Genomic DNA, 13,932 nt, shown 5'->3' on the forward strand with positions numbered 1-13,932 from the left:
TTTAAAAACAAATGATAAACAAAATGAGTGAGCTGCTTTTGATTTAATTAATAAAAAAATGAATGAGAATTCAAACAAATGAGTTCCAAATGATAATCCACTCATTTTTCATTCATTTCTCATCTGTGTCAGTTGTTGTTGTTGTTGTTGTTGTTTTAATAGGAACCTGGCTTTAATGGCATGTACAGGTCACAGAATGGGATGGAGGGGGAGAGAGCAGTTAGATTTGTCTATGAAATATTTTAAATTGCCTATGAAAAGGAGACTTTTTGTCTTTCTATCTGAAAGGTCTGTCCCTCAGGATGGTAGCAGAATGCTTGAGGAAATGCATCTCAGTATAACAGAAAAGACTAGCAAACTAGCTAGGGATGAGGGAGATATTTCACTCAATTTCCACTTAAAGTTGAACCCACTTAATCCACATTTTCCTAGAGTATATGCAAACCAAAACACAGCCATCCTGCACTTCTCTGAATTTTGCAATGGAATTCTTCAGCAAAGTAATATATACAAAAATGCATATACTAGAATAAAATGTGCATATAAATGCATATATTAGTGAAAATAACATACAAAAATGCATTATATTAGGCAAGATTGCATACAAAAATGCATATATTTTCACACTAAAAGTTTTCATGAATTTTCAGTGCCAACTGATATGGAAATGTGTAGAACTGAATTTACGACTGGAAAAAATGAGAAACAAAGAGAAACCAAAGTTGGAAGATGCAACACAGGGATAAAAAAATCACACAAATAAAAAGGTTGCCCGCCCCACCCTGTTTACCCTTCCACCCACAAGAAAATAGGAATGTCAGAAGAGCTTATTAGATCAGGCTGATGACCCATCTAGTCCAACATTCTGTTCTCACAGTGGCTAACCAAATGCATCATGGGGAACCTGAAAGCTTGTGATTGTCAGCAAGTGGCATTCAGAGGCATACCACCTCCAGCAGTCAAGATAGAACACAGTCATCATAGCTAGTAGCTGCCTATAGCCTTATGCTTCATGTCTAATCTTATTTTAAAGGCATCCAAGTTGGTGGCCATTGCTACAACTTCTGGGAGTGAATTCCAGGATTTAACTGTGCGTTGTGTGAAGAAGTATTTTCTCTCTCTCCTCCTCCCCCTCCTGTCTCTGAATCTTCCAGCATCCTTGGATGCCCACAAATTCTAGTGTTATGAGAGAAGGAGAATAATAGTTCTTGATCTGCTTTCTTCACGCCAGGCATAATTTTATACATCTGTAACATGCCACCTCTTACTCACCTTTTATTGAAACTGAAAAGCACCAACTGTTGTAACCTTTCACTATAGGGGAGCCGCTTCAACCCCTTGAACATTTTGCTTACCCTTTTCTGAACCTATTCCAGCTGTACAATATCCTTCTTTGAAGTGAGGCAACCACTTCTCTCCCCTTCTTCAATTGTTTCCCCTATGTTAAATTTTAGATTATAAGGTCTTTGATGCCGACACCTGTCCTTTTGTACTCTGTAAAGCATCATGGATCTCTGATGATGCTATATGAATCATAATAAATATTAAACAATAGCAGTGGTATACTGACAGTTATTAGAATGAAACTGAATTATGTTATGCGATAAAGCCTATTTGCAAGGTGGAGGATGAGAAGCAAGATACCAGCTAACTAAGAGGCTTAGTAGAGATTGCTGGCAAGTCCGAGTGGTACTGTTTCAGATTTCTAATTAGCCCTCTGCTTAAAACCAAATGCTCTAAAGCATGAGTAGCCAACATGGTACCCTTTATGATGCTGGACTGCAACCCCCATCAGCCTCAGTGAGCATAGTCAATGGTCAAGGATGATCAGATGTGCAGTCCAGCAACATCTGGAGAATATAATGTTGACTACCATTGCTCTAAAATGTATCATATGGGGAAGAATACCATGGGAGGGAGCAAGTAAATTTAAGGTGTTTGACCCTGAACACCAACAGCTTCAGGAAGAAGCTATCATAATGATCAGTAAGAACTTGGAATTTCAGCAACAGTACCCTTGAATACCCACAGCTATTTGTAATTGCCCCTGTAAGTGGTTCCTTTAAAAGGAGGTGGGGTAGAATTTGCAAACTACTTAGGATATGATTTTTATATTATGTTATTCATGCTGGAGTTGTTTTCTTCACTTTTTTTGTGACCGGGAGGAAATGACTCATCTGCCTTCTTTGTTTGCTAAATACTACACCCATTCCTGGCACAGACCTTTTCTTCTGCAGTAATGTAATCAACACATAGTGATTGCTTTATCACCTTTTAGGACATCACCTTCAACACTCCCCACACACATACAAGGAGTTACAAAAAGTGTTCCTTTCCCCCCTCTCATTAGCACATCTCAAATATTTGATAGGCAAGCTTATATCTTTCCTTAATCACTTCTTACCAAATGTACACAAATTACAGCAGACGCTTGGGTTGCAAACATGATCCGTGCGGGAGGCATGTTTGCAACCTGCAGCGTTTGCAACCCGCAGCACCACATCTGTGCACGTGTGGCTTGTGATTTGGTGCTTCTGCGCATGCGCAAAGCACGATTTAGCGTTTCTGTGCATGTGCAACCGCCGAAACCTGGAAGTAACATGTTTCGGTACTTCCGGGTTTCGGTGCGTCCATAACCCGAAAAAACGCAACCTGAAGCGTCTGTAACCTGAGGTATGACTGTACATACTTATCTGTCAAACATCTCACATCATTCTCTATCATTTCTCTCACCTTAGTACTGAACATTTTAAAATGAAAAAACAAACTTGTACATCCTTGCAGTATTCCTACAAAAAGAAGTAATACTGCATACTGATAGATGAAAAAGAGAGAAAGAAAGATTCAAGATTCATAAAGTGAAACATGTTGAAGATGGAGAGAAAGAAAAGAAAAGTCAGAGAAATTGTGGGTGGACAATATTTTAAAATTATACAGAGGTAGCTGGATCTAGGAATGGGCAAAACTACAAATTTTAGTTTCTACCAGTTTCTCAATTTTATAATCTTAAACTCAGTTTCCCCTATTTTCACAACAGTTTGTTTGCTTGTTTGTTTTCAAAATAAAAGTCCAGATGAAAATCAATCAGCATTCATTGTGACTTTCTCCTAATATTCATCGTGTGTTTTTTATGCCTTCAAGTGCAACTTCTGGTCACAACGACATGACACCACGTTACATCGTAGGTGTCATTGGTTACCCATAATCTGGGGCCCAAGTCAGTGTGCCTGCTGAGCTGCAATTTCTCAAAGAAGAAAGATGAAACCCGAGAACCTCAGCATTCTTTGTGAGTGATGCAGTCAATAGCAGCAGTAGTAGAAGCTAAGCTTTGTGATGATGAACAAGCATGTTGCTTAAGATCTCTCTTTTGGACCAGAGAGAGAAAAGTGTATTGAACTGCAATAAGGTCTAAAAAGAAGGCTGGGCCACAATGCTAACTTGTTTAAGAGCACTGTGTTATTTTGTATCCTATAACATTTAATTGTAATTATATTAAGATAGTTTTGCAGTACAGGTTTGAAGCTCATTCTTGTGGCGGAGAAAATTATTTTCTACTCAACACAAAGTCCAACACACCTATGCTTAGAAGTTATTTGACAATCCTTTCATATCAGTAAATGTTTCATCAACTGGGGCCGCAATGCATGTGCTCAAGTAAAACCCAGTTCATAATCAAGTTATATTGCAAGAGAACATTGATGAAACTGGTGCTTAATTGGAAGTAGCCTTTATATATATAAGTTTGTCTTTTTTTCCCCCAGGGAAAAGCCTTTAGGATCCAGATGATGATCCTCAGTAATTATGGAATCTGAAGTTAATTAGAGAAGCTAGCATTACTTTGGCAGTTTAAAAAGAAAAAAACCCTTATAGTCTCCAACAAGCCTGAGCCTTACATTTTTAGGGCTTTATAGGTTAAGCCCAGTTCTGCATGGAAACTTTAGCTCCTGCAGATTGGATAGCCCCAGTCTAATGTGCTCCATTTAATAAGCAGGCTTCCTCATTATACACTAGTTTCATGTTCAAATTGGTCTCATGGTATACAGTTTCAATTGCACACCTGTGCAACCACACAGCATTTAATGGATTTGCTCAGATGTAACTTAGGGCATTGCTAGAAGTTAATGAGTTTGCAAATATGACCTTGTAAACACCCCTGGGTTAATACAAATAAAGTGGAATCTAGGAGAAAAAAACAGGCCACTCCCTATAGGCAATACTGGTGGTACAAAGCTGTTAATATGTTCAGAAAGAAAGTCATGTTTGCAAGAATATATTTATCTAGCAGCAAGTCCAGCTAATATCCATAAACGATATTTCCAATTAAGGATCAGCTCCCATAATGTCCTTGGAGATGTGGGTTCATTTATGTGCAATGCACCCATCCACTCCTAATGAGCTGGGTTTTATCTGAGGACAGGTCTCTCAGTTACAAGTCCACTAAAAAGCACATGAATATCTGGACCACATGAATATTCAAGGGCAATTTGGATGTAGCTTACAGAAGACCAAATAACTCATGATTCTGTACTTGTTGGTACAATTTCAAAAAAGGGACTCACATCACATCTACAATTTTATGATCTTGTCACAGGAGAGCAAGCATCTACTGTGGACATAAGATCATGATCCGAATCTAACAAATAGGCTAATGTCTACCTACCTAGTTTTTCTCTAGCAGTGGTTAACCACAGCAAACAAACTCTTATTTAACCTTTCTTTGTTGAGTAGATATTTCTGGTATTTGATATGATCTCTTTCACACCCAATAATTATTCATTCTCTCTCTCTCTCTCTTTCCTATCAGTACAATAGTTTTGAACACAATATGGTTAGCTAATGGTAGTCATTTCAACAGCATAGAGAGCAAAATCAGAATGAGCAAATGTTCTTAAAGTAGAAATCCATTTCTTAAGGGATTGTAAAATGACTGAGGAAGGGTGAAACTCATTCATACTATTCCTGTGGTTAATGGAGAATCATTCCCATCTTCTTTCATACTTAGTTACTAGTTGTATTTCTACCATCATGAACAAAACTTGCAAGCCTACACATACTTACTAGGGAATAAGCCTTGTTAAAATTAGTAGGACTTACTGGTACTTGCAAGCAAATGGTCATGCTGCAAATTTGTCATTTTACTGTCTTGTGTATATTTCTCCCCCACCCCAAATTTCAATTTCCACTGGGACATTTCTATTTCTAGCCCTGATCATTTGAACTGTCCTACTCTGAAGATTCTACAGTTCTATCATATTCTGTTCAAGATGCAGTTGTCAAAACTCCATAGAATTTTCTAAATAGAGGCACATGGGAGATGAACTGGAAGCATTACATTAGAAATATAGGAATTAAATATATGAAGCAATCACCTTTCTCAATGCTCACATTTATTTTCATATTTTATTCTTAAAATACACATTTTAAACACATCTGATATTTTTTGAGCTAAGAATCATGTAAAAAATGGAAATGTATGAAATTTGGAAAAAGTGTGAAAAGTTTCTGCATTGGTTGGGCTAAATGACCCTTGAGGTACCTTCCAAATCTACAATTCTATGATTCTTTGAAATCTGAAGGATAATTGCATCCCGATCCACACATTAATCTGGAATTAGTTCAGATCTGTTCCCTTTACTTAGAATGGCAGAACTCTTGCTTTCTTCTGTGTCTGATTTTGCATATTAGTCTCAGTTTACTACAATCCCAAAACTGAAAAGAAAAGCAATATCACAGGGGTTCAATTACTTCAGCAAACTCCTATGAAATGTAAATTAGTTAAATACAATTGGATGTTGTTGTTGTTGTTCCTGTTGCTGTTCTGCCGTGTCTCTATTATAGAACAAGTTGCCACTTTAGATTATGTGCCATTACAGTAATTGCAATTGTAATAATGACTGTTTTGATTTAGACCATCTCCACCTCACATTAGGTGAAAAATAAATATTCCCGCTGAACTTCTAGACAACAACTATGGGTAGGGGGCTACAGTGGGGACTAGAAGTCAGTGAGTTATTAGAGAATAAACAAAACTTGCATGCTTTTATAAATAATATTAGAAAGACAACTTCTCAACAGAGGGGAAAAATAAATTAGAGCTTCATAAGAAACTGGCATATGATGGTAGCGATTTATAGAGGTTGTAATGATGTGAGCCACTGTAAGATACATCACTAATTTGGTGTCATTGCAGAGTGTGTTTATCCTGCCTGAGAAGCTGTTAATCTTTTTTAAAGTATTGTTTGTTTTTGCCTTCTCATTAATGAAACAACGGCAGGGCTACAAACCTATTGTGTTTGCAACCACACAGAGTGGGGCGGAGGAGGATGTTATACTGTGGTGGTGGGGGGATAATAATAATAATAATAATAATAATAATAATAATAATAATAATAGAAGAACAACAACATTACTTACAATCATAGATTTGTAGAGTTGGAAGGGACACTGAGAGTTATCTAGTCCAACCTCCTGCAATGCAGGAATCCAAAAGCAGTAATGACAGATCTGCTTAAAAACTTCCAAGGAAGGAGAGAACACCACTTCCCAAGGGAGTCTACTCCACTGTCAAACAGCTCTCACTGAATGACATACTCTTCACTAACAGAAATCAGTGTGCCGAATTGAGTTCATTTATTTTATTTTTATTTAACAAATTTATATACTGCTTGACTGTAGTGGTTTCTAAGAGTTACTGCATGCACAGCACATAAATATACATATTGCACCCCTCAAGGGATTCTGAAGGTATCTAAGCCCACCACCTATCATAACAATGCTGAACAATTTCCTAAATTTGTACATTTGTATGTTGACAGTTACTTTCAGCATCATGCTCCATTGTTCCAATACTCTTTCACATTCTAGACTGACCAAAAAAGCAAGGTTGCTATGTTCCTATAGGCCCCCATTCGAAATTTTGTAAGACAAAGTAAATGGCCTGCAATCTGAGCCACAATTATGTGCAGGGGCACCATCTCCTAGGGGTCAGCCTCCCCCATCAGCAATTTCCAGTTATGCCAATCCTTGATACTTGCTCTGGTCAGGGTGATTGATGGATAGATAGAAGTATAGGGAGGGGCTGTAGAGTAGCAGGACTGTGAGTTTGTAGGAAGGAATGGGATCTCATCTACACCAATGCACATCAAATGTGGCAAGTCTTCAGCTAGCACTCTTTACTTATGATAGAGCTATCAATTAGGCTACATAAAAGGATGTTTAATACAATCAGGGCCTGTGGAGATTCACAGAGATTTCTAAAGTTCAAGCAAGGCAAGGTCTGAAATAGAGAGAAACAGTGCGCGCACATACATACATCCCCTCTGTGATGCATATGATGTTCCCTTCATAGATGTATGCGGTAGACATATTCAAGAGCCCATTGGGGTGCTTGGGAAGTTGTGCAAAGCCAGGATGTGTGATGTGAAATCAATTATGTGCCAGAAGAGTTTTTTTTCACGCATCCATTCCCCTGCTTCCCAGGGGACTAAAGACCAAATCAGTTGGAGCTAGATTGCTAAGGCGTTGTCTTCACACATGTGTTTACTTTGTTTCACTTTCCCTATTTCCATGAGCAGCAGGAAGTTCTAGACACAGCTTTCAATAAGGTCAGCTTCCTTCTGCAGGCACAGTCCATTTGGCCATTACCTGCAATGAAATGTTGCAGTGTAGAGTGCTCCTATTCATGATTCTGGCAAGCTAGACAGACAGCCATTCCCTTTTTGATGATACTTCATTCCATTCATCTTTTCTTTGCTGCCCCAACTCCCCCCTCCCCAATTCACTCCAATTATTATTCCATCTTTTGTGGGCATTAAGCTTGTTTAGTCCTCACTGGGCTATTTTTGGCCCAGTCTAGTTTGCTTGAATTATTGAAGTATATTTTACTGCAAATAGCCAAAGGCCTTTTCATTCGTGCTAAGAATCCCTATCTTCTATGAAAAAAAATAAGTCCATCTAGTTCAGTGTGGTCCATCTACTCTCCAGGATTTAAGACAGGGAGTCTTTCTCAGTCTGACCTGGAAATGCTAGGGATTAAACATGGTATCATCTACACACAAATCAGATACTCCTTCGGTGAGCTATGGTCCTACCCTGCAACCAGTACAGTCCTCCCTCTTTTGCCTATTGTCACTTTACCCAGAGTATTTGTGCTGGCATTCCTGTGGTGCAAAGATCCACAGCTCTAAAAAGCACACATCTGATTATATGCAAGATACAGTCTCAAACCCAGCTATCTTAGGGAGCTGCATTATTCCACTTCAGACCATTGGCCCAACAAGCTCATCGTTGTACACAGTGACTTTCAGTAATATTACAGGACTTTAGGCAGTGAATTTTCCCCAGTCCTATTTGGACATGCCGACACCTGGGACCTCCAGCACACAAAGCATGTGCACTGAGCTATGGCTCCTGTTCAATGCCAGACATGTTTTGCACCTATTCCACCTGCTCTTGTAAACAACAATACTGTTTTAACTGCAAACTGCTAAACTCCAAGAGATGCACGTAGAATCCTACATCATTTACATGTTTTATGCATGCCAGCCCCGGGACGGTTTAATTTACAATGGCACAAACTGCTGGAAACTGTAGGTACATTTGATCTATTAGTCCTGGCTTTCCAACAACTGCACCATAAAACCTGTAAAAGTGTCCACGGTGCATACAAGATATTATCATATACACTTCTTGCAAATGTTCAGATTATCAAGAAATCTGGAGGCATATTTCTTTCATCAAGCTGGGGTTTTTTAAGTGCTTGTGCTCTAAAACAGGTGGCTCCTTGAGTAACGAATTGCACACTGCTTGAATCTAAGGGCTTTATATTCCTAGTTCGAAATAGCTCCAGGCAGATTGAATTCTACATCACAAAATTGTCTTCTGAAGATTTATTTACATCCTTTATGCTTTGGGCTTTCTAGATAGAGTTCCCGAGTAAACACAAATGTGATCCTGATTTGGAAATAGTTATATGCAACTTCACAGGTGCAAGAAAATAATTTTCTGACACATTTTTATCCCCCCCCCCCGCTTTCCCACTCCCTCTGAACTCATTGGATAATTTTAGGGAAGTGGTATACCACTGTGGCAGAGCGTCTGCCTTGCATGCACAAAGTTTTTAAGGACTGATGTTTTAGTGTATTTTTCATCTCTGTTGGAAGCCACCCAGAGTGGCTGGGGAAACCCAGCCAGATGGTCAAGGTACAAATAAAATAATAATAATAAAATATTATTATTATTATTATTATTATTATTATTATTATTATTAATAATATATAATATACCAGTTTCAATCTTCAAGAAGGACTGGGAGAGATTCCTGTCTGAAACCTCAGAGGGCCACAAATCTTAGGGAGATGGACAAGTGGTCTCACTATAAAGCACTTTCTTATATTCCTGTGTTCAGCTCTCATGGAAAATACAGTGGTTACAGATGCTTCAAGTTACAGATGCTTCAGGTTACAGACTCCGCTAACTCAGAAAGAGTACCTCAGGTTAAGAACTTTCCTTCAGGATGAGAACATAAATCGTGCTCCGGCAGTGTGTTGGCAGCTGGAGGCCCCATTAGCTAAAGTGGTACTTCGGGTTAAGAACAGTTTCAGGTTAAGAACAGACCTCCAGAACGAATTAAGTTCTTAACCCGAGGTACCACTGTATTTGACAAAATGACCAACAGTGTCTCCGCTTCTGAATAAATTGTGTAAGCTATGGATCTAGTTTAAATTGTTGCTTATAATTATTTTAATAGTGTTGAAGGAACCAATGGGCTTGGTCCCTTCTCCCTCCAGACCTACTCTCCAGTAAAGGCTAGAGAGGCCTACTCTCCATTAGGGCAAACAGGATACTGCCCCACCCCTCAGTGAGCCTCCACCTGCCTGCCTTCTTACACACAACCAGGCCAGAGGGGTGGCTCTGGCTATTCACTTCTTCCATCTTAGTCTCAGTGTTGTGGTACTCATATGAGAGAGGGATGAGGATTAAACTGGAGGAAGTCTGGCTCCACCTTCTGTTGAGTTGTCTGCCTTCCACCCTACCAGTCTCAATGGGCATCAGCCATCACTGCTTCTCTCCTAACTCATTTCCTTGCTTTCCAGAATAAGAAGTGAAGCATTGGCAAGTGGCGTTTGGATGTATTCTCTGGGGCAGAGACTCAGGGCAGATGATTTCAGAACTCAAGGAGAAAACTCATAGGCTCAGAAAGGTGGAGGGGAGAGGATGTTCTCTTCTAGGCTGCATCATAACACCTGTCCTATAAAGATGGAGGAAGCTGCCAATTTCTGTTCTCTTGGTTTCTCATTTTCCCCATTTTTAAATTCATTTCACCACATTCTGCAGCTGTTTGGAATTTTTTTTTAATCCTCATGAAAATGTATCAGCATTTTACTGTGATGTTCTCCTCATAAACCAATATTTGTATGCAGTTTTGACTAATATACAAGCAAATTCCCCTGATAACATGCAATTTTGTATGTTATTTTCGCTAATGTGCGCATTTTTATTAACACGTTCCCCTAATATATGGATTTTTGTGCATATTATTTGGTTGGATATATTTGGTTGGAAATTTGCAGAATTCTGAGTACAAATTTCAAAGGATGACTGAGTTTCAGTTCATATATTGTTTTGGATGTATTGATGAAATAAATGCATTCAAATATTAGTGAAATAAAATGTTTTTGCAAAAATGTGTATGCAGGGAAAATTGCATACAAACACACATATATATTAGAGAAAAATAATATATATTTTCAGGAAAACATTTTTTAAGTCAGCTGATACGAAAATGTAGAGAACAGAATTTAAGACTGGAAAAATGAGAAACTGAGAGAAACCAACGTTGACAGATTCACCCATCCCTAGATGTAATATAGGTGAAATGAAATGAAACACATCATAATGACAGCATAATGAGAGAGAAAGACACAGAGAGCGAACAGTACCAACATGAAAGAAGCACCCATACATATCCACTACTGAGAGCTTAAACAGAAAAATTTTAACTGAGCTGAAGGTCATATAATTTATAGGGCCCAACCGTAAGGCTTCCTAAAATACAAGTCACAATAGGTAAATAGCTTCCATTCTAAGGTTACTCAATATTTCATCAGTCTCCAAAATATAAAGCCTTGGAACTATTGTGCACTGCATTCATAATTCAACAATCCTCCTTTTTGTTGCCTACTTGGGACTGAAAATGCAAAGGGTTGTCAAGCATCTGGCAGTTTTCACTTAATGGCTGAGGAACCAGGGTGGTATTGGCCATGCCTGAGTCTGAATTCAGTGCAATGTTTCAGTAACTCTCAGATTTAAATTATGCACCTGAAGAATACAGATGATGCTGGGACATGTGGTCAGTCATTATGGCTTCTGGTACAAACTGGTTTTAAACCTGCTGAGCTACTGTGGAAAGTTAGACTGGGAGTGTGGGACGTGTGACCCTCCTCATGTTGATGGACTACAATTCCCATCATTCTTTTCCACTCAGGTGAAAGAGCCATCTTCAGTACAGAAAAGAATAGGTGAGTTAATCATGAAGCTAACCTACCTCAGAGGGCTGTTGTGAGGGTAAGATGCGGCATCTTGAGCTCCTTGGGCAAAACATGGGATATTTATCCCATGTTTTGCCCAAAGAGCCTGGTACCAGAGCCTGCAATAAACCCAGATGCCAACTTTGCTGCCACATAGACCCAGAGAACACCATCACTGGACCCAACAACATGAAACATACCATCTCAGGCCTATTTAATTGTTTATCTTCTAACATTGTGTATGCCATCAAATGGCAGCAGTGCCCTTCAGCTCTCTATATTGGACAAACAGACCAAACCCTACACCAAAGGATAAATGGACATAAATCTGACATCAGGATTCACAAGACAGAGAAGCCAGTAGGAGAACACTTCAATCTCCTGGGACATTCAATACAGGATCTCAAAGCAGCTGTCTAATTACAAAAGAATTTCAGAAACAGACTTGAAAGAGAAGTTGCTGAATTACAAATTATCGCTAAACTGAAAACTATGGAGAGACATGGTCTTAATAGAGATATTGGATTCCTGTCTCATTACATATGCTAATCATCTGCATACTATCCCTTGCTTTTTCCTGTAGGACTAATTGCCTTCGTTAACAGTCGTCAACAGGTTTACCATACCCATTGAGTCAATCACCCATCTCCCACTACCCTCCTGATAAAAATTCCACCCCACCCTCCCACTATATATAAGGGTCTGGTGACTTCTGTTTCAGTGTATCTGAAGAAGTGTGCAAGCACACAAAAGCTTATACCAAGAACAAACTTAGTTGGTCTCTAAGGTGCTACTGGACAATATATGTGTGTGTGTGTGTGTGTATTGATGGGATATTTATGTAACACAAGAAAGAAAAAAGGGAGGGAGAAAGACTTTAACTGAAGATGCCAGAGATTGAACCAGAGCTTTTCTGTCCAAGGGCCACAATTCCCTCTTAGCAACCACTAGCAATCACATGGGCAGAGTCAGAGCCAAAGCTGGGCATAATGCAAATTTTACCATTATGCAGTAGGCTAGTTTCTACACCCTACACATTATCCATCTAGGCAAGCTGGGGGGAAACCAACAAACCACCCAAGAAAAATGCAAAGCCGGGAACAATGATGGCAAGTGTGGTTGAGGAGATGATGTGTAGGTGGGGCATTGTGGGAAGATACCAGACAGTGGCAGAGCATGGTGGTCACAAGGGATGTTGTCCCAGGTGCAAAATTATTATGGGTGCAAAATTACAACACCCACAGCTATGTGCTTCTGATGCTGGGCTCTGTTGAAAATGGCTTCTTCATGCAAACTAGGAAGTAACCTTTCCAGACAATTGGGGCAATTCTTTACTTATCTCTGTGGCTGCAATCTCCTGGGCAACGCAGATGCTATTAGGCAGTTGAATGTACATGCATAATCTATCCAGTTCCCTGCACCACCACACCTCCGCACAGCTCCTGGCACTGGAAACCACATTATGCTAATGTGACCAGAGAGTCTAACAGAGAGGCTTAGGGGGTCATTTTTAGTCCCTGGTCTGAGATTTCCCAACCCTGGTTGAAACATAGAATGTAGAACCTAGTGCATAAAAGTGTGTATATACATACTCTATTGCACTATTAAAAGAAAGGTTTAACAACCTATAATAAATTTTGCACACCCATAACCCCCCACCCAAATAGGTTTTGCTTCTGTTTGGAGGTCTTGAACAACATCTTATTAAAATATGTTGCAATATTTCCACTAACAGTGGGCTTTTTACTTGACCTTTTTTGGTATCTCAGTCTCAGTTACTGCAACAACATTTGTAAGCAGTCTTCTTCCTTTTTTATCTTTGTACTTTGTCAGGTCTTTCTGTGCAGCCATGGGAAATGAGTCAGATACTTACGCTCTGCAGATTGACTAATGTTGACAGCCACCTACCTACACATTATGTTGAAATGCGGGAAGCAAAGCAGCATTCAGGAAGCCGTGCTCCTCACATATCATATAACTCAGGGGAAGTTAGCATTCAGAAGCACCCACCTGTATGTGGTTCAACTGAAAAGTAAGGCTGTCCCTCCAAGATGCTGTAGACGAGCTTGGCACTGTTTCCGTAAACAGGGTCATCCGCATCGGTGGCTGTCACTTTGGTAACGTAAGTACCTAGTGAAAAAGAAAAATATGGTTGATGAAGAATGCCAGTTGGCAATATGTTAGGAAAGAATCTGGACAGAGGACTCGCTCCATACTCTCTTCCATTGATAGCTTAATAAACCACCCATATAGAAAATAAAACATGGTATCAGCTGAGCAGTAAAGAAATAGCTGAAACCACAGCGAACCATTCCTCAAACAATCAGAAGACTCTAACAGTTGTTTGAATAAGGGTCAGCAAATTTTATCTCAAGATCAGAAACAAGGAAGAAGGATGAACCTC

The 13,932-nt window shown here is 39.4% G+C and overlaps 1 protein-coding gene across 4 annotated transcripts in view; it reads right to left on the bottom strand.

Annotated features, from left to right (window-relative positions):
- The window catches only part of LOC128419203 (cadherin-8), a 230,619-nt gene that overhangs the window by 97,848 nt on the left and 118,839 nt on the right, over window positions 1–13,932 (bottom strand). For all 4 annotated transcript variants that reach the window (XM_053399626.1, XM_053399624.1, XM_053399625.1 and 1 more), the window contains exon 4: window positions 13,539–13,658. In XM_053399626.1, coding sequence (XP_053255601.1) covers window positions 13,539–13,658 — 120 coding nt within the window. The remainder of the gene's footprint in view (window positions 1–13,538; window positions 13,659–13,932) is intronic.

The sequence above is a fragment of the Podarcis raffonei genome, chromosome 8 (genome assembly GCF_027172205.1).
Source record: "Podarcis raffonei isolate rPodRaf1 chromosome 8, rPodRaf1.pri, whole genome shotgun sequence".
NCBI classification, from domain to species: domain Eukaryota; kingdom Metazoa; phylum Chordata; class Lepidosauria; order Squamata; family Lacertidae; genus Podarcis; species Podarcis raffonei.